The 27842-nt window shown below is 35.3% G+C and overlaps 1 protein-coding gene across 2 annotated transcripts in view; it reads left to right on the forward strand.

The window, feature by feature from the left end:
• The window catches only part of EMC2 (ER membrane protein complex subunit 2), a 604202-nt gene that overhangs the window by 559686 nt on the left and 16674 nt on the right, over positions 1 to 27842 (forward strand). Inside the window, exons 2-5 of one of the 2 annotated variants that reach the window (XM_085310018.1) lie at positions 7083 to 7209; positions 10042 to 10106; positions 15234 to 15319; positions 18115 to 18172. In XM_085310018.1, coding sequence (XP_085166144.1) covers positions 7083 to 7209; positions 10042 to 10106; positions 15234 to 15319; positions 18115 to 18172 — 336 coding nt within the window. Of the gene's footprint in view, positions 1 to 7082; positions 7210 to 10041; positions 10107 to 15233; positions 15320 to 18114; positions 18173 to 27842 lie in introns of those variants that run through there. The other variant, XM_085310098.1, reaches the window with a different exon arrangement.

The raw sequence follows: 27842 nt of genomic DNA on the forward strand, positions 1-27842 counted from the left end.
CGCCAGCGCCGGCTCTCGGCGCTCCGACGCGCGGCCTGAGCCCTCCGCCTTGCCTTGTTCGCTTACTCGCGAGGCCGCTGCTCTCCGCTGACGGCGGGTCGGAAACCCCGTGCTGCGGACCCCCCGACTGCGGACCCGCGGGTGGCGGCTGGGCTTTTGCGTTGCTCCCTCGGCAGCTGCCCTCGAGGAGCTGCGGCCCGCGACGTCTGCAGCCGGTGGCGGCAGCGCGGCGCGGGGCCCTGCTCCGAGGGGCGGCGCGGCCCGGCCGAAACCCGGTTTTCCTTTCTGCCGCTCTGGCAGCGTTGCTGAGCGGGGAGGAAGCCCGTGGTTCGACTTCAGATGCAGCAGTGGGGTTTTGGGTTTTGTTTGCTTCCATAGCCCCAACGTTTTTGTTTATTCCATGGTAGAAATATTTTCTGGTGAAGTAAAATCACTATGAAGATAGGTATRAATGTGTAATGCTAACGTGAAAGCAGAGTGATTAGACGACCTTTTTCTCGGAATACTTTGTAAATTTAGTATATACCTTACTGGGAGAGAACATTCTTGCTGGGATAAACTGTGTCAATAATAGGTGCGTTTGCTGTTCCTCAGTCCTTTTAGCTAAAGCCTTAAAAGAGGAGGGATAACAGGTCAACCTTTAGGACAGCATAGCTGATACCTTTCGGTTTGTTAAGAAAGTCTTTATGGAGTTCCTGCGAGTTGTCTGATGTTTCTCTAAAACTCAATCATGAGAATTTTCAAATGAATACCCAGCAGCTCTGAAGTGACATAAGTTTTTTAAAACTCTGAAATTCTACTTTTTAAATTTTTGTMTATCTGTTTGATCTTAGTGCATTTTTTTGTAGTAATACCTACTGTGGTTTACCCAAAACTCTGAATAGTTKCTTTCACAAACAGTTCATTCTCACACCTCCTTGTCCACATTCTAATTCATACAGTACTCAAGCCCACTGGAGTCTCATATCARAAACAGATTAATGCATGTCTGTAATTTCGGTCATAAAAGAGGGATTTAAAGATAAAAAAAAGAGGGACCTAGAGATAAATGGCCCGATATGTTACAGACAGTATACCGTAAGGAAGACAATGAATTGGCAGAGAGAAGCTGCATGATGTTTGGTTTTTATTTATTTACTGTTAATCCATGAAGAAATAATTGAGGAATTGGGGGAAGAAAAAGAGCTAGCAGAATGATTTCCTAAACATAAATTGTTATTGGATGGCTTGGTTTTGAAATGTGGAGAAAGAGAAGGAATATTGCATGGGAGGTATTTTGGCAGATGTCAGTGACATGCACATCAGAAATAATGCCTGTTCTGTCTGTCATGTAACTTCTTCTAGTGGACTCCAAAGCAGCACAAAATGGAATTTGAAATACTAAGTTTTCAATTGTAATTGCGTTAACATCAAAAAACATTGCATCTGATATTGAAATAAATAACACTGAATGATTAAGCATGAAAAAGACAGTTTGCTTGCCAGCATGTATAGCTGCATTATTGTGATGTCATTAGATTAACCTAGTACTTTGGGAAAAGACATTGAAGCCAACGTTGTGGTGCTTGATCTGAAAAAAAAGCTATTGTTTTGAAAAAGATAAGTTGACAGTGGCCTGTTGGTGACAATGGTCTGCTTTTGGCCTTTTATTTGATTTATTGCTACAAATATTGAAAACAAATTCTTAAAACCAGACCAAATACTAATGCATTCTCTTTGGAAAAAGAAATTAGTACGYGTTTATGATCCAGGGGGGAATAAGCAAGTCAAGTCAAACTGCCTAAATAAGTTTGATTTTTATCTTTCAATTTTTACTTTATTTGAATATAAATTGCTACAAAAATTACATCTTTTTTTTTGCTGCTTTTTAAATGATTGGGAAGAGAAGTAAGATTTTTTTACAGRACCAGTTGCATATTTTGTGGATATATTCTCTGTATATTTAGCCMACCTTTCTTTTGGCAGTATTGCAGAGTCGCTGTCTTTAGTTTGTAATCTGAAGATTATGACCAGGTAGGGATAAGATGCTAAAGTGTTTTGCTTTTGAACTTTGCTTGTGTGAGTTCACTACTCTCTGGGAATGTTCCATTTTGAAGAGTTTTAATTGACATCTGCGGTACTGTGCAAGGTGCATGTTTTTGCCTAAGGGTATACTGAATGTGAACATTTTTGAGGACTCGTCAGGGTGTTTTGTCTTACCAACTTTTAAGTTGATATATTCCAGTTTTCCTTTAAATGAAAGAGTTGGTTGGCAAGTTAGGGAAAATCTTTAAGWTTGGCTTTGATAACACAGCTGTCTYTGCTTTAGAGAATAAACATTATAGTCTTCTGTCATGCTTTAAAAATGCAAAATAGAGTAAAAAATGAACAAATTCCTTCAATAAACTCTTCTCAGATAAGACGACTTTTTCACTGTACTCCACATGTACTTTTACAGATCGCGAGTACAGCCAGGCACATCATTAGTGTGATGATCCTAGCAGTATTGTGTCCTAGTCCCAGTGGAGAACTTGAGCATGATTCTAGGAACTGAGTGCAGCATATCTCAGATTTACCTAAAACACTTGCCTGGTTTCTATGAAACCAGGTATATGGTAGGTGTTTTTTTTTTTTTTTAAAAAAAGTGTCCCTTATGGACCTGGTGCTTTCCAGATGGAATGGATTTCACTTATGTATTGCTCAAAGATGAAACCGTGCTTGGAGGTAAGGGAAGAAGACTTAAGGTAAGGGAATGCTAGGCAAATGAAATACAGTTTGAACCTTGCTTGATTTTTTTTCAGTCACATTCTTCATAACAAATCTGAATGCTTAGCAGTGATCARATTGCACACTAGGTAGGTGCATGGCAAAAGCAGGTGCTTAGAAAAGACATCTGAAAATAGCTGTAATTTCTGCAGTTGAAGCTGTTTTTATTTTTCTTTCTTTACTTTGTCTGCTATTGTGTCTTGAGATTTAAACTGTGTTTTGAAAACAGTAGAGCAGGAAAACATCTCTTATCCAGCTTCAGGATCTTGATCAATGGATTTATATAATCGAAACATGGCTTCAGGGTAAAATTGTATTAAAATAAGTGCTTATATGTGGACACTCATCATATATTTTACAGCTTGCTTATTTAAGCATGAAGTAGTACATTGATTTTGGGGGATTATTATTGCTTATTATCCCAYGGAAAATGGCCTTATATTTGCTGCCTGCTTTATATTTCCAAGAATTAGAAACTGTATAGTGACAGGGAACCAAGAATTGCTTTCTGGCAGAGAAGCATAGTATTGCAAATTTAGCATATCCGCAGTAACTGGTGATATAGACTCTCTTCTAGGAACCTCTTAAGCCATGTAGAACTTTATAGATACTGTCAACCTAAGTAACACGACACCACTGGCATGCATTTTTCTGTTTGGTTTTGTTTCCAACTTTTCTTGCTGTTAATAAACATTTGACATGATTTCAGTGATACATTAAAGATGAATTTTGCCCATGAGTGGAAATACAAAATAAGACATCTCTATAAAGTTATTTTAGGAACTGAATGTGTTCCCGCAGAAGTTGGTCTGTGTATGCAGAATTAGCTTGATTGGCAAACGAGAAGTAAACATGATTGTTGAAACTAAATAAAGTAACAGTTGGCTTTCACAGTCAAACTGATCTGATGTCTTCTCAGAATTGGACAAAATAAACCAAGTTTTCTTTTCCTTCTCTTCCTTGCACAGAAGCACAGTTGTGTTAACATGCCAGATGCAGCTAGAATGAAATGCTGCCTTCAGTTAATGCTAGACATGCTTTCTGGAGACCTCTGAATGCTGACAGAGCAACTCTTTTTCTAATCAGTAATTCTTCATTGGATATCAAAACCAAAAAGAGAGATGTCATATTCTCTAAACTAAATTTCTTTTAACATAARTGGAATGCAAGTCAGGAGATTATTTTGCAAGATTTTGGATAGCTGTCTTGATAGCTATATTCTTGAGCATACTGATTTACCRATCCAGAAAATTTGTGTTACTATTTTTTAGATTAAAATTTGCACTACTTAAGTAGTAGCATAGTAGGAGTTTTTGTTACATGTTCACATGAGAATTTTTTAATAGGATTCTTTGTAATTCATGTATATGTCATAAAAATGTTTAATAAAATCAAAGAGTGTGTATTCAAGGCCGTTTTCTTGCAAACATGTGCATGAGGAAATGTCATGTATAACAAAGAGAAAATCCCAAATGAATTTTAAAGAGCAACACTTCTAATTATCATGTCTTTGGTTAYTACAGTCCACTTTATATGACAAATTATTTCCTTCCTATGACTTAAAAACTAAATTCACATTTGCTTTCTAGGAAGACTCCACTAAGTGGAAAACTGAGTCTAACATTTTGTCTTTCATAACTTGTATACACTTAAATGTTAATGAAGAGTATTTATTGTATTCCATACTGTGTCTACTTGCTTCTGTATATTCCTAATTTTTGTTATAAMTGAGGACAGATCAGTTTACTACAGATTTTAAATATGTAGTAATATGATTACAACAGGCAAAGGTTAGATCCTGAAATTTTAGCTCAGGCCATCTGGTTATAGCTAGAGGCAGCATCAGTGTTGTCCAGCTGGATTTTTGTTGCCTCTTGCTATGCTTGCAAGTTGCTGGCCAGGTGTTTGGATGGAGACAGAAGGCTGGAGGTCTGAAGCGAGCCGTAGCCTGGCCAGAACACACAGCGTGGGCTCAGGTCAGCTTGTTGAATTGGTGGCTTGGTGGGGCTTTTATATTCATTTATTTCCCCTTTTGTAAGATGGGAAGTGGGTAGAACTGAGATGTGGTGGAAGACTGGGTGTCTGCAGTTGAAGAATAACTTAAAAATGAGCTCTAGAAATGTGCTGGTTATTGCATCCCTGCCTTTCTGACCATGGTAATGGTTGTCATATGTCAGGGTAATGTTTTGAAGTATGTAATTTATGCCTCAAMTACCTTGATTTCGTTTTGTGAGGTGGCTTTTGATATTAAGGACTTGAAAACTGTATTTCATCTAAACAAACAAAGAAAATAGAAATAATTATAAAAGTTACTTACTGTCTAGTTGCTCAGGCCAAATTAACTGAAACTTAAGCAGAAACAAAAACAAAATACAGGTTATTTCTTTTGGCTTACTCTACATTATTTGCATGTTTTTAGGGACCAACAAATATCTTGGCAAGTGTGCCTGTTCCTTTGAGCTTATAACACTTTGATTTATTTATGCATAGCTTGCTTTTTTAGAAGAATCCAAGAACAAATGTGTCAGTTGCTCAAGATCCACTTATATGTATATGACAGAGGTGTATTTGTGATTAAAGCTAGTCAATTCTTTAATTATTTTTTTTCTGAAATCCCAGCTTGCTGTTGCCCAACTTTGTATTACATACTACATGTAGGTTTATCTCTAAGACTTGAATTGTTATTGACTGACTCTTGTGAAAGGTTTCTTTATAAAAAGAATTGATTGAATTGAGAACATTGTAAAAAAATCTTTTCAAAAGTTACTACATTTTTACTGTAATTTTTGCATTTTCTTCTGCCTGTTATAGAGAATTCAGTATTTGTAAAACTAACACGCCTTTTGACAGGTGCATCTGAATGAGAATATTTATTTTTATTTTCTGCTTTTCAGTCATCAATTGATGTACTATACCTGTCCTGCTGTTTTTTTGCCATTACTGTAAATTCTGTATTTAGAAGATGAATGGTAGATGTGCATTCTATTAATAATTTAGTCACAGTTTTGTTTGGAATTGCRCTAGAATGCAGGTGTTGGTCATTTCCAAGTAAATGAGTAGGTAGAAATCAGATGACTTTATTTTTTATGTATGTAGCTGGTCAGTTTTTGTGAGTGTTTGCAAGTGTTCTCTCACATTCTTGCTGTCTAACTTTGAATTTCCAGGGATCATCATGTGTCTAGAACCATTTGACTTTACTCATGCGTATGAAACACAACCCTGTGGTGGTTTTGGTTGAATTTCAAAATACAAAATATAGCACAGTAACAGTTTTATGAGTGAGCTGAGATTACTTCAAGTGGATGGAAGAAAGTTGTAGCATAATTTTTAACTGTCAGTTTTGTTAAACTGTGCATTTTGAAGTGCAAGAAAAACTGACAGTGTTTAGATCTACATTTGTATTTGTTTTTTCAGCTGTTGTAAAGTAAAAAAGAATTGGCAACAGTTTTCGTGGTACCTTCATGTTAGTAAAAACACTATATAATGTTGAAAAGTATTCTTTTTATGTTCCACCAATCTTTTGTTCCAGTATGTGGAACTGATACAAAATTATATTCCTAATAATTTTGCATTTCAGGAGATAGATAAAACCTAGTCTAGTGCTCTCTAGCTGAGTATGCCCTGCTTTCCCAGTTCAGGAGACCTGGTTCATAGTAAATGTACTCCTAAAATTGAAAGCAAACAGAYGTCCCCATGCAAAAATAAGCTTTCCCCTCCAATCTTAACTAGATCAGAACGATGGTCTTTATGCCTTTGGGGCTTCCCCTGATGAAAGCCTTTGCTGCCATGCCTGTCTTTCATGGTGCTCCTGTCCATAGGAGAGTGCTGTTTCTTTCTAGGGTGGAATTTTGCATTTTCTTTACACTGATAAAAATGAGAGTCAGAAGATTCTCATAGTTTTTCTGATAGTTTCTTTGAGTGAGAATTTATTCATCTGGAAAAGATAAAGCAATTTTGATATGGTTTGCAAATATAAGTGTAAAACTTCTTGAACTCTTGAAGCCTGTTTAYCTAACAATGGGTAATGTCTGTTAAATTTTAGTATTTATTGGCCAAAGAGAAATCAGGGGTTTCTGCTTATCAGAAGCCCAATTGATTTTATATATAAATAAATGTATGTGTATATATATGTATGTATATATATGTGCAAAGGCAAGATTTGTTGCAGTTTCAGAAGCCAGGTGCATCTATCTGTCCGCAGGTAGATTTTTAGTATTAATGGAAATCATTTTCTTAGATATACTGCCCTCTCTGAAACTGTTCTTCAGATACTTATTCTCCAGACATAAAATTCAAATTACATTATCTCTGGAAATCTCAATATTTTCTTTTGACACCCTCTCTCCCTAGATATGCGTGATAAAATGAGGAAATGGAGGGAAGAAAACTATCGAAACAGTGAACAGATAGTGGATGTAGGAGAAGAGTTAATTAATGAATATGCATCTAAGCTTGGAGATGACAGTAAGTACACATTATTTTTAAAATTTCCATCATTTTAGCTTTTATTGTGTGTATCTGATTTTGTTTGTTCTGTTTTCTTCTTTTGTCCTGCCTATGATACTTTTGTGTAGCTTTTCTSTATCTCCTGATGTTGATTAAATATGTGTTGCTTCATTAGTTTAATAGGCTGCCTGAATTCCCAGCCTTGATATCTTTCCTGAATATGGGGTGCARTGAAAATAGATGGAAAAGTTACCTTTTTGAACTCTTAGTTTGGCAAGTTAGTAGTTAGACCATTATGTGAAAACTTGGCATTAATCTGTTATCTAGCTGTCATTCGACTGATTTCATGTTCTTCAACTGCATGGCGAAAGTTGAAAAGTATCTTTTTATAAGAGAGAAAACTATTTCTTTAGTTGAAGTCATACGTACTGCAAGAATTAATATTAAGGCTGTTTTTCTTACAGCATTACATTTGTGATACTGWATTTGAATGTAAGTCTAGGTTTCTGCTCTGCATGAAGTTATTATTTTCAGGGGATTTTAACTATGTTGTATTAATTCTTAGTGGACAGAAACTTGGCATGTAATGTTTCATATGAAAAGAGAATTGCGTAGAAACATGTCAGAACAATACCATAGCATACTTTTCTGTAAGCATGAAATAAAATATGTAGTATAACAAAATACTCTGTCAAGAGGGTAATTGTAAGTTTGCATATTAGTGTCAGGCAATTTTTTTTAGAATGCTCATTCCTCTTTCTTCATGTTTCCTTCTTTTATAATTTGGATAACAGCTATTATGTAGTCACCAGCAGACACAGTAATGCGTTGTATTTACAAATGTAAGTTACAATATACTGTGTGACTGTTTGTTCAGATTTGGTAAGTTAAAGTACTTCATRCAGTGTTCCAGGAATTAAAATCCGTGTAATTGTTGCAGAAGTATACTTTGCTTCATGTTATCAGATGAGCAATCTTTTAGTATTTAATTTCAGGTTCTGTAGATAAGATTATAGTGATATTTTATTGTRGTTCTGTCTTGCACCTTTGCACTGTAAGTCTGTTTTGGAGTACTTTTGTGCTAGGGAACTTTTGACATTGGTCACTACAAATATTATGATTTTGGGATATAAACATGTTGATAATCTACCCAAATTACATTATGTCATAGATGCTTCTGTGCAYAGCAGTGAGTTGTGAAGTAGATACGGAGATTCAGTACCTGAAGTAGATATTGGGGATCTCACATTTAAACTGTGACAAAAGTAGTTGTTTTTGGACTGTCTAGATAGTTTTAAGAACAGCACCCTGCAAAAGAATTATCACAGTTTTCTCCCTGCTTTACAAAAACTCTGAAAGCTAACTTTGATTTTACTTTATTATTTCAATATTATTAGGAATTTATGAGAGTTTTATTTTTGTATGAAATGCTCTAGGAGCTTGATGTTCCTCTCAGCTCTTGCCAATGCCCTTCTAAAACAGCRTCCTCAGTAACTCAGCCTGAGTCGGTCCTTTTCGTTCCCTTCTTGTCAGTGTTGTCTTTGTCCTTTTCAAAATACATGTATCACATTCTTTCATAAAGTTGACATTTAGGACTTATTAGATAAATTAGCTGTAGTGTTCCTAAGCTGCTTAGAAAATTCAGAAAAGTATCTGAAATTTATTTAAATATTTGTGTTCCTTTTAATTTTTGAAAAAGAAGCATCAGGAATGTAAACCATATGGCATTTACAAAAAAGAAAGATACARTGTGCCTAAATTGTTGGGTAGCCATGAAAGGTAAACGAGTCATYATATATGATGGGTGTTAATCTTGTTGCTTAATGTGCTTTCAGAAAATATCTAGATGTGGTAATGATTAGCTTCAGAATGTGTGTAGAAGGGAAAATAATGAATGGAATAGAGTAGATCATTTGGATAGCTCTGTAACTTGCCTTGTATATTTATGTATGTTATMTATATTTTGTACCTGATGCATGTACTTTCACATTTGTTAAAAAATTATATAAATTATAATATARAAATAGAGTACACCCAAATTGTTCAGTGGGGAAAAAAGGTAAGAGAACAGACAAATTAAGGCATGTGTCAGTTCTTGTATATATTTAGAAATAAATAATATTCTCTTTTTAAAAATAGTGGAAATTCATATAATAGAATGTATATYTTAAAAAAGTTTGGGAGGGCCTTTGTTATTTGCTCTCTTTATTTTGGAAGATATTTACTTCTGATTTGGTTCTGTGATGTATTGAGTGTCCCAGTTTGACTTAAGGGAGTTGAGAACACTTGGTACTTGCAGCACTCATGTTATATGTCTCCTWTTTCCATAACTCATCTTTTCTGTAACCCATGTAGCTACACTTCTGAGTTCYTTACATTCAATAACTCAGTAGAGTTAAAATAGGAGTAACATAATCTGTCATTGATTTAGAGAAATTGTCCAAGTCCAGGAAGAAAGCAGTATTTGTAGGAGTTTTGGCAGTGAAACAGTTAAGGAAATTTGTTTTCTTTCTAGCCCAAATGGCTTTTCTCCAGGTCTGATCAGAGAGCAGGTCCTAATGGAGATCTGTTTAGAAAACTGTAGATACAGTGTTAGGAAAAACAGAGGATTAGAGCTTTTYACCTTTCAAGATGTCACAAGGTACTTTATGTTACTAAAAACAATAAAACTGCTTATATATATTTTTAATTAATTCCAGCAGTTTGTTAAAATGCCCCYTTTTTCAGTAATGATCCACAGGAGTGGAAAAATATACAAAGACAGAATTCATTAATCTTGTTTACATTTTAGGTGTTTCCCATTATCTTAAAAAATCAATTATCTGCATTTAATATCTCTTTTGTGTCCAGTTTGGATAATATATGAACAGGTGATGATTGCTGCCCTGGACTGCAGTCGAGATGATTTGGCATTGGTAAGTTTCCAAGTTGACTTTTCCCTCAAACCTTAAATTTTCTTCCTAGGAATCTCTTCCAGATAGTTATAGGATATTCCAAACTTCATATCTTGGACTTTGAGAATATCGAGAAATACGCTGCGGGGAAGAAACYGCCTCCACCCACCTTCTCTAATGTGTAACTTCTGTTTAGACAGATCATGTCTCTTCCAATAGCCATGAAAATATTTACAGCTACTCTGGTATGGGCTAAATGTCAAGAATAATACTAAAGTTGCCATATGGTACAGAGAATGTTTGTTTATTGAAAACCTCTCGAATTATACTGGTTTTCTTGAATGTTTGGGGGTAAAATTCATGTCATGCATACTGTATTATTTGTCACGTTGGCTATCATCGCTGACAAGGAGTCATCCAGTTCTGTGCATGTATGGTACATCGTAAAAGCCAATATATGTAATTCCAAATGCTATAGCCTTACGAATGAGTAGTAATGGAAAAGAGTGTGGTTGTACCCATTTTTACTCTTACTAAAATGTCAAGACCACACTAGAAACTTAAGGCTGTTCTGTTTTTTGTTACCTACCTGGTTTTAGTTTTTCACTTAATCTTCCTCATCACCTGAAGAGGAAGTGGCACAGCTGTATCTAACTTTTTGTCTCTTTAAATTGTGAGCCAAAAAAAGGGGCCTAAAGATGTTAAGATCAATGAAATTCTTTTTCTCCTGGCCTTTAAATCACATCTGATTCCTAAAGGCAGAAACATCTTACTGTTAACTTTAAGATAGTTCATTTCAASCATGGGAACTGATTGTCAAGGGAGTAACTTTTCTGCAAGAAGTGCTGTATTTAGTGCTGCGCTCTCTGAGCAGATCAATGCTTAAGGTGAATTCTATCGAAAGGAATTAAAGTAGGATATAATTTTCTTGTTAGGCCTACCTGTTGTTTGAATTTCTTATATTTGAATTTCACTCTTGCAAGTTAGCCAGAAAAGTTTCCTTTTTAAAGCATATGCTTTTACTTGTTAGGTAAAGAATGTCAAATAAATGCTGTGAGTGTTAACTGGTGATTCCTTAACCTTATTGTATTGCTAGTGAGCTTATTTTCTTTTTCTTTTTTCTTTTTTTTTCCTCCATGTTATATTTGAAGAGAGAACATTTGTTAGTAACAACATAGTCAGCAGGTTGAGGGAAATGGTAATTCCTTTCTATTTGGCCCTGGAGTACTGTGTAGCAGTTCTGAGCTTCTCAACACAAGAAATACATTGACATATTGGAGCAAGTCCAGTGGACAACCACCAAGATGATTAAGGAGCTGGAGTGCATAATATGGAAAGGTTGTGAAATCTGGGYTTGTTAAGTTTTGAGAGGGCTAAGGAAGGGATCTGCTTGCTGTCTTCAATTACGTACTAGTGGGAGCATACAAAGATGAAGCTAAAGACAAGAGGAACAGACACAGGCTGCACAAAAAGAAATTCCAATTAGATATTGGAAAGATATTTTAGCAAGGAGGATAGTAAATCCTTTGGCACAAGTTTTCCAGAGAGACACTGAAATCTCCTCCATCCTCGGAGGGAGTCAGAACTTGATTAGCATATGGCCCTGTGCCTCCAGCACTAACTTTGAAGCTGGCTTTGTTTTGAGTGGGGATTGGGCCCAGGTGACCTCCAAAAGTCCCTGCCACTCTAAATTGTTCTGTGATTTTATAAATGTAAATATTGTTTATGGATATTCAGTTATAGTCAATATATATTATTTTTTATTGCATATATGCAAATAACAAATAAAATGAGCTAATATAAAGCTGTAACATCTTTGCACTAGATTAAAAGTGTAAAACASAAACTTGGCTACTCCTCTGCAAGCAGGAACTGAAGAAGGCAAAAGACTGTTTTGTACCCACATTTTAATGAACTTTTCATCTGTCCTTCACAAAAGACTGGGAAAAAACAGGAGGTTGAATTGTGTCCTGAAAGTCAACAATCTTGGGCTTATTCCAAATAAATAAGATACTTTATAGAATTCAAGTCATTTATGAGAAATGCTCTCCCAGTATTGTATTCTCCTACAGATGGAAAGACACTACATGGTCTTTGAGCCTCATGTTGTGTTGTTCGGGCAAAACTCAATGACCTGCGATACACAAGAGACTGGGGGAGGTAACTGGGAGAAGGGCAATATGAAAGTAGACGGAACTAGAAGGTTTGCAAATTCTGTATGTATATGGTAAAATGGAGTGCACTGAAAAATACAGCACAAAATACTGAAYTTGTGAACACAGTGAGATTCCCTTTTTTGATAATTCTTACGTTCCTCAAAAGAAAATACTGTTTTAGTATGGCTGTCTGCTTAAACAAAAACAAATAGACTTACTATTTAAATAAATATTTCTGTGTGCTGATTTATATCAAAAACATTTTTGATCTTTATTCTGAGGGTCTTTTAGGAAGACTCATGAGTTGTTGAAAGATTTGTGAAACGCTATTTGTTTTTACTAACCCTGGCATGGRTTGTGAATTTGAGTTTCTGTGCCCTCTAAAGGATATTGCTTGAGACGAGAGAGTACAACATTTTGTGCATCTCAGAAAGTAGGCTAAAAACCTAGAGGGAAACATACATATATTTAATTTGATTGATTTAAAATAAATAGTTAATTCAAACAAGCCAACTTTTTTTTTTTTTTTTTTTTTTTTTTTCTTGGCTACAGCTGTAGCCCCAAAGTAGACAAACAGCTCTGGAACTTCTGTTTTTTAGCAATGAGCTTTTGACAGCTGTGATGCATTTTGCTTAAGGGAATAAGTCTCATCTGCTCCACATGAGAAGACTGAGATGGTGTCCACAGAACCACAGAATCATTCATCTAGCTTTTCTTTTTTCTTTTTTATTACTGCTTTCCTCTGTCTCGCACAAAATGATTGTGCATAATGCATGCAACCACTGCAGTTAGCCAGTTCTATCTTTCACACACATGTTGAAGTGAAATCACCTGCTTTTGGCAGACATCTGCACTACTGGTGTCTTACAYGCCGAAATCCAGGTTTGTGCTTTTTTGTTGTTGTAGAATTTAAGTTAGACTTTTAAAGCTAAAAGTTTATTAGTAAAAAAATCAGAAAGCAAATTAACAATACTTAAACTTGTACATATAAATTAGATTTGCTATTTTAACTTCTGCATTTCTGAGAGAATCTCCAAAGTATGTTATTGACGTAATACAGAACCGATCCTCACTGTAGGAACTGATGGAATTTATTATTAACAAGTACAACATTTCAAAAATAAATGTTACCTTAAACAGTTACAGGAATTTAATCAAAAAWTAAATAAAAATTAAATAAAAAAAGAGATGACATTGGCTGCTACTGAGTCCAGAACACTTTGAAGATGCACCTAATTTATTTTATCTCTGCAGAGGGCTTCTTTTGTTTTTGAAAGTGTTAMAGTGGATTGTTTATGACTGTCTCACACCTTTCCATGTCACTTAATTGTGCCTGATGTCTTAAGCTCTTGGAGTTTGTGTTGGCCTCATGGTTGCTGTRTTCAGTTTGATTATGATCATTTAGTCAGTTCTGTACACAAACGTTTCTGGTCTCAAAGTACTTCTGCACTCAAGTGCTACTTCATCGACATCACAGAAAAAGATGATGGGGTTTCTATGGATGCAGCTGTCCATCTGCAGTTTGTGGGGCTTAGTCTCTATATTACAATTTTTGATGTTTTAAAAAGTTCATTGGAGAAAACCAGARCATACTTTTATTCTGAAAGTTACTGTCCTTCAGGACAGCCAGATTATTTAACCACGTAGTGGATTTATGATCTACAAAAATTCTTTTTRAAAAATAGAGGATTACATTTGTGTTATGGGAGGTAGAGTGAAACTACTTCTCTGGAGTTTTATGTAAGTTTTCCTGTCTCTTAAAAATATTCACAGGTTGGTTCAGATTATGTAATGTGCTGCTAAGTTCATACATTTTTCTATAACAATTTGCAGTTCAGAGCAGCAGCATTTGACCTGACCATCACTCAAAGTGCCAATAAACTGTTTCAGTATTAAATCTGGGTCTTCTGTTGCGTTAAGTTGTAGTGTTGAGATCTTGGTTGATTGATGCTAACAAGATGATCATGGTGAGAAATATCCTGTGCTTACTTGAGGCTAAACATTACTTCCTATTTCRTCTGCAGAAACAGAGAGGGAACTTGATAATTTTTACAAATTTGCTTATCTGTCCATATATTTTCTGTGACCAGTGGATGTGATGCAATGGAACAGACTATGTAGTTAAGCCTCCACCAGACCCTTAGAACTGAAGAACAGGTTTAAAATTGAGTTGTGTAAATAAATACCTTGAAAAGGAGGATTCTGTATGAAGCTTTTAATGATTGTGATTGTGCAGTGATTGATACCACTGCTCTTTTGGAGAGCCTGGAGCCCGTCCTGCCTTCCACTGTAGAGTAATGGATCAGCTACAAACATTGCACTGCTATCTGTCCACATTCATGATATGGTTAGAGTTAGGTTGCTTTGGGGAAGTTCTGACTCAGTTCCTCTACGAAACATCCTTTTTTTCTAATCCAGTGAAATCTGCCTGTGATTAATTTGTTTTATCCAGCCCAGGTTTCTCTTTGATATCAGCAGTTAAACGTTTTGCCTCCTCTGCCAGCAGGCTTGGTTTAAGCCAGTGACAAATGTTTTCTTTGGATTTCAAAGTTTTATTTTAAAAATAAACACAGTGCATAGTATTAGCATAGTTTCTTCCATTTTAAGAGATCTATTTATTAAAGAAGTATCATGTAAGCTCTTACCATCTTTGTTTGGGGTTTTACTGTTTTGTATTACTRTGAGGCAACTAAGTAGAATTTATGTTTTAATAGTATCAGAAATCTTTTGGTAGATGAGTTTAATTTTCTAGATTAATTACTATTTCCAAGAAGCCTGGCRATCTAGTGACTTGTATGGAAAATATTTCTTAGAATTAGTCTTTTAAGACTAAGAAGTTTCAGTTTGTGAACTTCTCCTTATTAATACATTTTGCTTATTTCAAAATTAGTATTTGCATTCATATTCTTTAAAAAAAAAGTCATTTTTTCCCCAATTTCTGTGTRGATAATTATATTCACAATAATATTTTTGATTTTGTTTATTTGTATAGTTTTGTCTTCAAGAACTAAGGCGACAATTTCCTGGGAGCCACAGGGTTAAGAGATTAACTGGAATGAGATTTGAAGCTATGGAAAGGTAAAAGCTGAACTTAAAATGTAATTCCTATCTGGAAATGGTACTTGTTATTTCTTAAAAAGGAATTYAGACACAATAAGAGCAGAACTGTGCAGTTTCCTTGTAGAAAGTAACTGCGTTCGTGATGATCTTATAATACTTAGACATTTTTATTGCATTTTTGCTTGTACTCTACAGTGTTAGTTTTTCCAGTCTTCCCATCAGACTTTACAGATAAAAAGGATCTGTTACTTGCCAGCATAAGTCATTATGCAGTAAAACACTAGGTGCTTTTTTGGCAAAGTCTATAAGCGATGCATTTAATGTCGCAGACCTAGAGTAGCATTTGTAATTCACTGATAGCCTTTTTGTTCTCGTTGTTCTCCTGTGCTGCTAATTAGCCGGGAACATCTTTTCCCTTGTTTTCTGAGTATGGTAGGTCTAGTAGAATTTAGTAAGGATTAAATCTATAGGATTCTTTATAGAAATTAATCAAAAACCATACAGCACAGGGTAGCAGAATCTAAAAGGCAGACTGACTTTTCTGAATAGAAGGGTTATAACTTACTAAATTTAGGAGGAATAGTTAAAATAATGAATAGCTGAGGACTTTATGGCTTTTCAAGAGGAACAACTTCAGGGCCTGATGTTGACCTTCATTGTCTGACTTTCTTCTTGGGACATAYTCTTTTTGTCAGTATTCCTTTCTAATACACTTATCTTGGATATGGCAGAGAACAGTTAAAACTTTATGAAGGACTTCTAGTTTCTGGTAACTTTGAATGCTAGCAGATCTGTTCTATGCTGCACTTCTAATTGTTGAGATTTGGAGCTTTTGAGCTGTCTTGATATGAAGGAACTGGAATTTAGAGGTCAGCCCATAAATGTTTTTTTTCTATTTAGCAGATATTTTTCATCCATTTCCTTGCAAAATGAACACTGAAAATGTAATTTGGTATCAGTCATCAGTGAAGGTCCATTGTTTAGATCCAAATAACTGGACTTCACTGTCACCAGCTCAGCCTGAGGGAAACTAAAATTTTGACATTCCACACTCACTTTGTATAAAATATATATATTCCTGAAGAATTTCCATTAAACTTAGCTTGCTTTCTGTCTTCTTTTGATACAGGGCAGAAAGATGATGAGAGATTAGCAGCAGATTTCCCCCTCCCCAACACTTATCCACAAGTGCAAAAGATCATAATTCGGTTCAGGCTTGTGTGACTACATTAAATGTGTTACTGCACATGAAGAGATATTTGTGGTAGATGACTGCTACACAGACATTATGTGCTGTTTCAGCAACAAAGTCAGATTAAACTGCAGTTTTACAAAAGTGTACATAAAAATGCTTGTCTTGATATCTCTATAAGGTTAGTTCCTGGAGACCGGAACATCAGGGGAGCAGGGGTACTGACAGAAGCTGAGGTTTCATCTCCATAGGTTTTCTCCAGAATTCAGAGGTGGAAGAGAAGCTTTGTGTCTGGGTTATCTTGTGCAGGAACCTATTCTGGTACAGGAACTCTGTGAGGTCTGTCTTTCCAATGACTATAATGAAGCCTAGGGAGACCTGCTGGGCTGAAGTGATGACACGTTCTGCTGAAGAAGTGCTTCTATGCTAAAGTCTGAGTGACTCCCGGGAGCTGATAAGATCCTGCCTTCCTCAGGAGGAAGATGAAACAGTGAACAACAGCTTTGCAGACTGAGGACATCACTTACTAGCAGAAAGAATAGAGTTTTCTGGAACTTTATGCAGTAAAGCTGAGATCATGGCCATCATGTTCAGGCCTGTAAATTATGTTGGATAAATAGCAACTAAGAGATCATGAGCACAGCATTTTGCAATACTTCTGCTTCAGTTGTCTGTAGCTGTCACTGCCTATTCAGTTCTGCTTTTGTGCTTTGTTTCACATTTATTTCTATATCTTACGGTGATCTGGACTGAACAGCTGAATTTCACAGTACAGCTTAGGAAACAGTTTAAGTATGTAAATGGGTGTCCAAGGCGAGAAGGGAACGGGTAGTGACAAGTTTGGTCAACAGTATCTCTGGAAAATTCCTTGTCAGACTGTATATTGAGAGAGAAAGTACGCCCCAGCTATGTGGTGATAGGTCAGTAGCTGTATAACCAAATATGTTTTGAACTGAATTGTTTTATTTGTCCAGTCTGGGTTCTTCATATGGGTGGCTAAATGCACAAATCTGTTTCCCAGAAGATTTTAAGTGTTTATAGCAGCTGCAGTAAACTATTCTTAGCATATTTCAAGTAGCAGAATTAATTGTTAAAGCCTATATAGTGATGATGGAAAAGGTTTTCTTTCATGATTTATGGTAGTGTAGGGGTTGGACTGTTTTGTATGCACCCTGTATTTTATTATACTTTGCTGCTTATACTTTATAAAAGTCATAACAAAAGAAACTTAGCTGAAAAAAGTGAAAAGTCTATTTTTTTGGATGTCCTTTCAAGTTTTTGAGTTTCTGTTCCTTTGGCAAAGAGGAGAGTTGGAAAGTGTTTGTACCTGTTAGGTACAGAAGAAGAGAGAACAGGCAAAGGAGTGAAATGAACTATGTACAAAATATGTAAGCTCTTGCTGAAATAGTATTCCATGAAGGAATAGAAGTTTATTTTTTTTTAAACCTTGTGGCATGAAATACTGCAGTTCATCTTCAGCACTCATTTAGGAAGAATTTTGTTAAATACATACAAAAGAGTATGAAAAGTGCAGCAATGTTATTAACTGTATTGGAAGGATAGTAGGAAAGTAAGGAGTTCTGCCTTAGCAGAAATAAATGCGACTGATTTCTTTCAACAGGTATGATGATGCTATCCAGTTATATGACAGGATTTTACAAGAAGATTCCACAAACACAGTAAGTTTAAAAGATTTTTCTGAACTACAGTGCTACATTGTTTGACATTTTGCTAACGTTTTGTGGGTTTCAGTGTGGAAAAAACCTTTTTGGCTGTATAACTATTGAATTTGTTTCCTTTAACTTTGTACATTACTTTCCTTAGAACAAATGAGATTCTTCTCATAAAGAGCAGGTGTGATTTAATGTTTGCTTCAACATTGAATTTAGAAAATGTATTGTTATAACTTGTAACATTTCCAGTGATCTCAATAGGGTTTGGATTGGACCTTTCAGCTTTTTCGTTTCCCCTGAACATTTAGTATTAAAGGATCAATATAGTCTGCCACGTGTCATCTGTCTTCCTAGTGCTTAATCTTACTTACAAATATGAGTATGCTCGGGTAGTGCTTGAATTACCTAGTTATTTCAATTTATTATCTGGGACACTTTATCAGCTTTTGAATCAAAATGCGGTAAGGCTTGCTAACCGTACAAAACAAAACCTGAGAGAAGCTATACTTTTTTTAGGGATTTTTTGAATACTAGTTGTATAAGATTCCTTGAGATACTAGATGCCAAAATGAAAGTTTAAAAAAACTTGTAGCAATGTATTCATAAATTTTTTTTCAGTAAAGGTAAAGCTGGAAACGAAGAAACCATGGATTTTCATGTTGTTATATCACATAGTGCAATTTTAGTTAACAATTATTATTGATCATTGCCCATGTTTGTCTGTCCTATTTGGTTTTAAAGAACTAGGTCTCTTTATTGGGCTTATTCTATGCAAATAGAATGCTTTGGCTCTTCTAGATGTTTTGACGGTCTCATGTAAATCTTCATCAGTGCGTTTTGAACTGCTACCTTTCTGCAGTCTTATTTGGTGTGGTCTGCTGCTCAGGAATTAATAACCTACAGAAACTCGGATAACTGTGCAGGGTATGCCAAAACTGACTCTAGATAATATGCCATCACTTAAAGTAAATTATAAGAAAAGACAAAAAATTATTTTTAAGAGAACACATTTTAAAATGTAAATACCAAGTTAAGCACTCAAACAAACATGTTAGATTAAAATCTGTGTCTTTTTGCAGTGATTTAATTCAACAGATGTTTGTGCAAGGGTCAAAAGAACTCTTTAAATTCTTCAGGTTTTTTCTTCCCTCTCCCTGAAGTGGTACTTGATCTGTGTTCTGCAAGACAAATGTAAGTGGTCTGCAGTTGTCCTTTGGAAGTGTGTAGTATTTCTGAGTAGGAGTTTGACTACAAGGTGCATCATTGTCTGCAGTAAATTTTGATGGATTTTAGCAATACGTGGCTCAAAGAGCTTTAGAGACGGTATCTTCAGAGTCACGCTAAAACAAGATGGAAACCATCTACAGTGCAGCCATAAGAGTAGGTCACCTAGGTGCACATTTTATGACCTGCTGAAGACGGTGGAAAATGGAGCACCATATTGCCATGACTTCTGTAGACCACAGAACTTTGAAGTACAAATTTTTGGCAGTTTTATTCTTCAGCTGTCTCAACATGGCTAACGTCATCTGAGTAAGTGGTTTGTTGGATAGTTTTATAAAACAAAATAATATATTTAAATATGTAACATGCATGGCAATTACCTAATTTGGATTTCCTCCTTTAGAAAATCATAAAGGTACATAAAATGTTAATACTTAGAAGCATAAGATGTAAATATTAGAGCAGCTGCATGATGTATTGGATTTCTTTAAATCTGAGAACAGAAGTGAAGAGATTGAGCAAACCTATTCTATAGTTATATGACAAAGAATCTTTCCTCTGTATTTAACAATCTTGCATGTGAAGAGTGAAAGTTAAATAGAAAGTTTTGATAAATTGTCATATGTTAGAATTCTTTGCGTCTTTTACCTGTTAATTATTTCCATGCACACATATGGCTGCTGTAGGAAAATAAATATTTCAAGATTTTAAAAAAGAAATCGTTGCTGAGTTTGTCTTGGCGCTCACCTTACCTTACAGCAATTTCTTCTAGTGTGCTGACACATGGAGTTGCTTATATATATTAAAAGTTTTGGCAAGTGCTGGAAGTGGAACATGAACATTGTTCACACAAATCATGTAAAAATTGTGCTTTGTGTTGGCTGACAGTTTCAAATAGAGAGAAGCATGGGAAAAGTTTTATTTTTTAAAATCATTTATTTTTAAGACACAGCAGACTTTTCCATTATAGAAGCTGAACTTTGAACTCCACTTATATAATGGACAGTCACACTTTTGTATGAGTTTTTTTAGATGCAAAATTATGAAATTAAGATCATAGTAATTATTTTATCTCATTTCTTAAGACAGAATTTGAAGTACTCTTTGTTACAACAAGATGACCATCTCTCAATGTTTTATCTCACTTTAAGCTTAGTTGCTGAAAAAGATGACTCATTTGACAGTGGAGCAATGTTAATGTTGTCACTTGAGAGATCCTGTTTCCTTGTTCAGAGCATGTAGGCATTGAGTCAGAGTCTGCCCCCTCCCCGAAGAGGTTACCCTTAATGAATGAAATCTGACTCCTGTGAAAAGCACAACTTGTGTGGATTTTAATAGGATAAGAATGGGAACCTTTTTCTTTCTAGACCATTTCAAATGAAATGCAGGAGTATTAGAACTGTAGCTGGCAGATTACCCTCTAATTAACTTTGCGTAACATATTCTATTGTAGAATCTTTTGTATTATTTAAAAAATAATACAGTGTCTAGTTGAAAATCTTTACGCTGATGGCAGACAGTGGCCAAGTTGTTTGTAGATCATTAGAAAAAGTGCTTAGTCTGTTTCTGAGAACAAAATAAGGGAGGCATTGCTTTTTAGCAATTTTGAAAKGATTTTTTTTGATTGTTGTTAATGTGTTTCATTGAGAAATGTCTGTGCTCCCTCACTTTAGAGCAAAACCTTGGATACCAACAGAAAAAGAGCTCTTGGTAGAACACAACTTTTATTATACTGTGAGAAGAATGTTCAAACTGACTAAGTCACAGACATTTGTAACTTCTTCATTGTAACATCTTCATTTCATGTGCTCAATAGACACTGCTAGAATTTTTAGTAAATACATCTAAAAATTCCATTTTTACTGAGCGTGATTGATCTCAGGCTGGAGAGTCTAAGCAGGACTTCCCTGCAGTTGTTCCTCGTGGCTGTAGTGCTATGGAAAGGGGCAGAAAGTAGGGAGACTCCTTTCTTTCCTGAGTTGCATCCAAGCGGTGAGGAGGAGAGGGAAAAAAGGTCTAGAAGGAACTGAGTGATGTGGGAAGGAAGCAGAATTGTTAGGGCCAAAGTGGGGGAAAAGGTGATGGAAGCCTAGATAGCTGGTTGGTTAACAGTAGAAGACAGGTCAGAAGTAGGGGGACAGATGGCTTGAGGGGTGAGTAGGAGATCAGAACAGAGGAGTATGTATTAACACTTAAGTCTTGGGCGCGTGTTTAAAAAAATCTCATTTTGCCTAGAGGCACTGTATTTTCTCCTGTCAATGAATAGCTTTAAGACCTGCTGATGAAATGTTTCTCTTACTCCCTTTAGTACCTGGTCTGTATTAGTTCTGTCAGTAACTGCGTTAGCTCTAATGGTAAAGGCATATACCATTTGGATGTTGCAGATAAACTAAGTTATGTTTCTGCAAAATGGAATTTCTGTTCTTTCCTTAAAACAAATACAGCCAAACTTCACACCTTCTGAAGATAAGGCTGACTGGTGAAGCATGCTACTTAAAAAAAAATGGCACGATATGTAAAATCTTAAGTTGACTTTTGGAGTGAGTTTAGTTATTTAGCTGTATCCATTGTAAATTAAGATAATAAAAGGCTAGAATTTGATATAACTTTATAATATGAAATTTAATGTCAGATTCAAATTCTAAGCATTTTTAAATCATAAGCTGATCTTCTAAGAATAATACTTCATCATGTTTTCAGTATCTTTATTACTGGGCTGGATACTACATTAGCATTTGTATTTTGGGTGAATTGCTTGTGCAGGATTTAATAGCAAACTTGCTTGGAATTGATTTATTCATATTCTCTATTTGATCCTCTAAGCACTTTTTTCTGGGGATAGGACTCTTTACTCCTTGAATGAATGACTGCTGCTACAGGAATGACTCTTAAACTTTTTTTTTTTTCCCTCCTCCTCTCTCATTTGTCCCATAACACCCATGTGAGATGAAACAGTACAGACATTTTACATATGGAGAGCAGATATGCAGAGAAATTAAAACCCAGGTGTCTCAAGTTATTTAGGACACAGTTCTTAAGTAGGTAGTTGGCTCTCTGATTTAGTTACTGATTTCAATATATGTCAAATGAGTACATTTTAAACTATATGTCTCTGTGTCAGGTTGATTGCCTTTTTGCATGATTTTATACTAACAGCGGTTTCTGGTTTTGGGGAGCAATTTGAATGAACCCAATTTATTTTAATTAAGATACCTCAATATTTTTGTGAATTGGACCCTGATCGAGATGACTCCAGGAGTACAAAGAACACGGATGATGAGAAAGGAAATGAGTTCGCATGTCCAAGATTTAGGTTGGTGTCTAAATTAATGCACTATTGTCCTACTCCAGTTATGGTTTCCCCTTATTCTTCAACTCATCTGCCAAGAGTGCCAGAACATGGAGTCAGAAACAAGGGAAAATGAAATAAGACATATGGTTCTGGCTTAATTCTAATCCATGGAAAATCTGATGTTTTTATTGGGATACTAATTCTRCTGTTTCTCTTGCCCTTTCTTCAGCTAAGCTTCTAATTCAAGAAGACATTGTATGCGCTTGCTTGGCTTAGGACATATGGTTAATCCTATTAACTTCATGGGTCTAGTAGTATAATTGTGGCTCACTGAATGAAGAATTTAAAATAATGAAGAATTTGAAGTAAAATTTTAATGACAAGCTGGTGATAAAAGCCGTTATCTTTCAGCATTCTTAAAATGATCTTCGCTAATAATTTTGTGGAAATGAACAGGAAAAAGTATATGGATTTGGTTGCAGGAATTCACACCTTTTTTGTACTGTTTTGAGTGTTTTTTTTTTCCCTAGCCAAGCTGGACATGTTCCAGAAGAGGCACTAGAGATAGTTGGAAGACCTGTGGGAATCCAGGCACTATAAAAAAATATCCGAGTAAAATAAGAGGGCTGTGTATCACTTACATAGACAGGAATTATGTATTATTTCTTAGCTCTTCCTAGTGTCTCCTTTTGTCACTATGTATTAATATCATCTTGACTATATAGGTAACTTAGTTTCATCCAATTCCTTATCTTAAAGTACAAGCATTTATCATTTTCATAGTGATAACTCTTTAAAACTCCTGCAGTAGCTCTATATTCATTTTAAACCACGAGAGATCTCCTTCAAAGTTCTTGCAGATCTGTACAATGTACTGTACAATCTACAGGATGCTTGAAGTTTCAAAAGGGAAATTGCTTGCTAAATGAGTATCTGCTAGTAGAGGGGTGGYTTTGAGGTGATATGTGTATATTTCATAAAATATGTTGCTAGCACTGCCGGGAAAGACATGACTAATCCTAAACTGAAGTTTGTAGGGTGGCAATTTTAAAGGGARTTGAAAAGGATTGTCTGGCACTGTGTCTGATACAGGCTGGAGCTGGTGAGAGGTATGAGGAGCTGCAGCTGCTGCTTCACATGGTCCCCAAGGAGGACTGATGATTAAGTTGGGGATGCGTATATGTATCCCGAAGAAATGTTCTCTTGATTTGGCAGTTGGAATGTCATTTACCTTCGCAAGCTTTTTTTTTTTTTTTGAATCATGACTGGTGAAGTTAGAGTGCATTCCAGCATTTGTCACGTGTTTGACTTCTGAGGGTGTAACATTTTAAAATGTTGATAATGATTTTGCCCCTTGAAACTAAGTACTTGAAAATAAAAGAACAGCTATCCTGAAGTCATGTCCAAAGTCCGTTTAGCTCATTGTACTGTTTTTGACAGTGACCATTAGCAGATACCAGGGGAAGTAAGAACAGGGCAAACACACAGTATGCTCTGCTCTAGTCTCCCAGCTTCTATTAATCTTCAGGCAATGGATTTCCTATGCCAGCTGCTTAGGGATAATGTCAAAGCACAAGYAGCAAATAGGAACATATTTTTTTAAAAGGTTCCAAAGGGGAATCCAGTGAACAACAGACTGTAAAGCCTGTATGGTAACTGCTGTATGGTAACTGGTACAATTACCTGGTCATGATATGGTACTAGATGGTATGGTACCAACTGGTATGGTACAGACTGTATGGTAATTCATGGAATTTCTGCATCTATTTTTTGAACTGCTTTCTGAATCCTCTAAATTTCTGTGTGTGTATGTGTATCTATAACATCATTTGGCAGTGAATTTCCATCACTTACTTATGCTTTGGCCAAATGTCTTTTAATTTATTTTGGGCCTTCCACCCAGCAATTTTATTTGATAACCTTAACTTTTCTCTTATAGGCAATATTTATTTTCWGTTCACTGTATTAATTTTTGCTCATGATTCTATAGATCTTTCATTCAATCCTAACTTGTCTAGCAGTTTTCATTGCCATTCTGTGCCCTGTAACCCTGTTGCTATTCCGAGGACCTTTTCTGTTGTTGCTCTACTTTTTAGACAAGGTAGGAGAGCACAGAAGTGCAGTTAGTATTCAAAATGCAAGAACATTATGGATTTATACAATGGCAAAATAATACATTCTGGTCTATATTCTTTTCTGATAATTCCAGCATCATAGTGTTGTGGGTGTTTTTTTTAAGAGCACTTCTAAACACTGAACTAACAGTTTGTAGAACTTYTTAGTGTAATTCCAACATCATCTTCCTAACTTGGTGGACTCAGAGTGTTGCTATGTGCATTAAATTAGTATTGTTTTAGCCTTTGTATATCCAGATTAAATTTAACGGGCCATTTTATTATACCRTTATTCACTGTTGTGAATGCTAGTCTTTGCAACTGAGTTTTATTTTTTATACTTGAAAACTTACTATCATCAGTTAACTTTGTCACATCGCTGTTAATTCCCATATTAGAACACCTATAAATATACTGAACAGTAGTTTTTACAGATGACTGTAGGATTTTCAGTAGGGGGAAGTCAGTAGTAGGCAGGAATTACTTTCTCCTGTTTTAAAACTTTTAGCTAGTTTTTCATTCATTTGAAGACCTTCCCCTCTTATACTATGGCAGCAAGAAATCCTGTTGAAAATCTTTCTAAAATCAAAGGAGACTGTATTAAATGGCTCTTTATTCATCCACGCTCAGTGACTTCTTCAGAGAACGCCAATATATCAGTGAAGCCTTACTTTCTTCTGTGAAAACTGTTCTTACTCTTTGTGCATATATTATATTTTTCATGTTTTCAAATTCCAGTCTTTCGTATAGTTTCCACCAATTTGCTGTCTGCTGATACCAGGCTTTACTGTCTGTTCGCTGGATTCCCCTTTGGAACCTTTTAAAAAAATATGTTCATATTTGCTACTTGTACTTTGACATTATMCCTAAGGTAGCTGCTTCAGGTCAGCAGCTCTGTGCCTGCATAGATTAATTTGCAAGATTTGATCTGGTGTAACTGTCTTCCTTGGTTCACCTGGAAAAAAAAMCCTAAATCTGGTAACAGTGTATTCATTACTGTGATTGCATTCAAATAATAACTTTCATGTKCTTCCTTCCCTTTATCTTTGTTATAGCTATTTACACTTCTGTTTTGATCTTTATGTTGCAATTTGAAAGAAATTATTTTAATCAGTCAAACTTTTAGACCAAATGCACCTTTTGTAATATGTTAAATCTACATAAAAACAAATAGAAATAATTTATTTTGAAGAATTTTGYAAAGTCACAAAATATAATGTGTTTAACATTGCAGTAGTTACCCAGATAGGAAACGKTTCCTTTCTTTAAATAGCCAGTAACTGAAAAGCCYATCCGGGCTATACTTTCTTTACAACCATGAAATTCAGAACGATTTTAGACTCTCTGTTGGTATATTTTACTAATCAAATGCAGAAGTTGATAAATGTTCAAATCCTCRCTTCATTTTGAGTGTACTTAATGCTAATTAAAAAGAATCATGACAAATGGAGGATTAGTTCTTGTGCCAGATCAGGGATTATTAGTTTTTAAAAGAAATAGCTTAGAAAGGTTCACTGTTTAATAAATATGTGACATACTAAAGCACCTTACTGCATATGATACTGATTATGGTATAAGTGTTTCTTTAAAATGACATATATCTTTCCATTAAGAATGCTGAATTTACAGAACCAGCCATTCCGGTGTTTTGTTTTAAACTCTGGAAAATTGATAGGGGGAATTCTGTGTCATAGGTTCTCCGTGGTCAAACAGTGCATATCTTGTTGCAGCATAAAAATTTTTCTTTTCCTTTTTCATTTAAGATGGAAGGGAAAAGTAGAGTGAGTTTCTTTGTGTATTAGAATTGTTATTATAAATCTTATTCTTGTAATACAGAGAATTCAAATGAAATGCTAAGGGAACCTTATTTTTCTATCTTTGTTAGCATAATTGTTATGGCTATTTTAGTATGCTTCATGGATTTCATAATAATCACAGATCTTGTAGTTAAAAGTAGATYGCTCATGATAATTTTTGCTGGACTTGAAAGTAATGATTTTGAATGGATTCCTACTCTGTATTCTGCAGTTTTTTGGTGTCTTGCAGTGGTTGTACTAAAAATTAATTAACATTTTGAAATGTGAGTTTTTCACTAAATGAAGGGCTGAAACATAATAAAATATGACTTATCAGCTGATAATGAAAAAGGTGCTAAGTTGGATGTATGAAATATAAATGCTAAGTAAACCTTCTGTAGTATTAGTGACATGCTACCTTTTCTTGCAAGAGTGATGAGTTTTTGTCTGGTAAGGTGGTTATTGGTAGAGGTGATGTTGCACAGTTAAAACTTAATTTGATGCAAATAAATAAAAACTGGTGCTAARTGTCTAAATTGTCATTACATATTCCGTTCTCCTGGGGATGCTCGTTAGGCACCCATGAGCATGATGAGGTGAGTCATTCCCAATTCAGAGAAGGAAACACATCCAGAGACCTAGATAAAGGCTCAGAGTAAATAATATCAGAGTAAGGAGTAAAAGCTTGCAACACACAAAGTTGTCGAGGTCCTAACTTTAATGCAAACCTTTTCATTAATATTTTTTCTTTAAGCATTTAGTGCTGCAATCATACTGAATTTTAGTCTTCATTTGAAAAATAACTGATAGTCCTTGTGGTCTAAAGAAAAGCTAGAATGAAAGCATGGTATGTGAATACAGATAAAACCAATGCTGTTTTGTTTTCATTTATTTATTTTTTAGTCCRTCTTAGGACTTTTAGGGATCATAAATCTGAATGTTTCATATCACTGCTACCAMATGCATAAGTACATATCTCTTGGCAATATGTGCAGAATATATTTAATTTTATTTGTATAATTGAAAAATGTTAGCAACTTGTTTAAAAACAAAACACAGATCCTGATTGACTGCTTCTCAGCAGTTTTTAATAGGTTAAGCAAAATGCTGACTTTCAGAAATTCTCTGCCATAAAACATTTGGTTCATCCAGGTGCTAGGTTTTTTGTTTGAAAAAATGTCAGCACTATTTTGAATGATTGTGCCTCTTTTTTTTGAACTAAGAGTTCTCTGTAAATAAGCTAACTTACA

Source organism: Rhea americana, unplaced genomic scaffold, assembly GCF_003343005.1.
Source record: "Rhea americana isolate MKP2758 unplaced genomic scaffold, rheAme1 scaffold_0, whole genome shotgun sequence".
NCBI classification, from domain to species: domain Eukaryota; kingdom Metazoa; phylum Chordata; class Aves; order Rheiformes; family Rheidae; genus Rhea; species Rhea americana.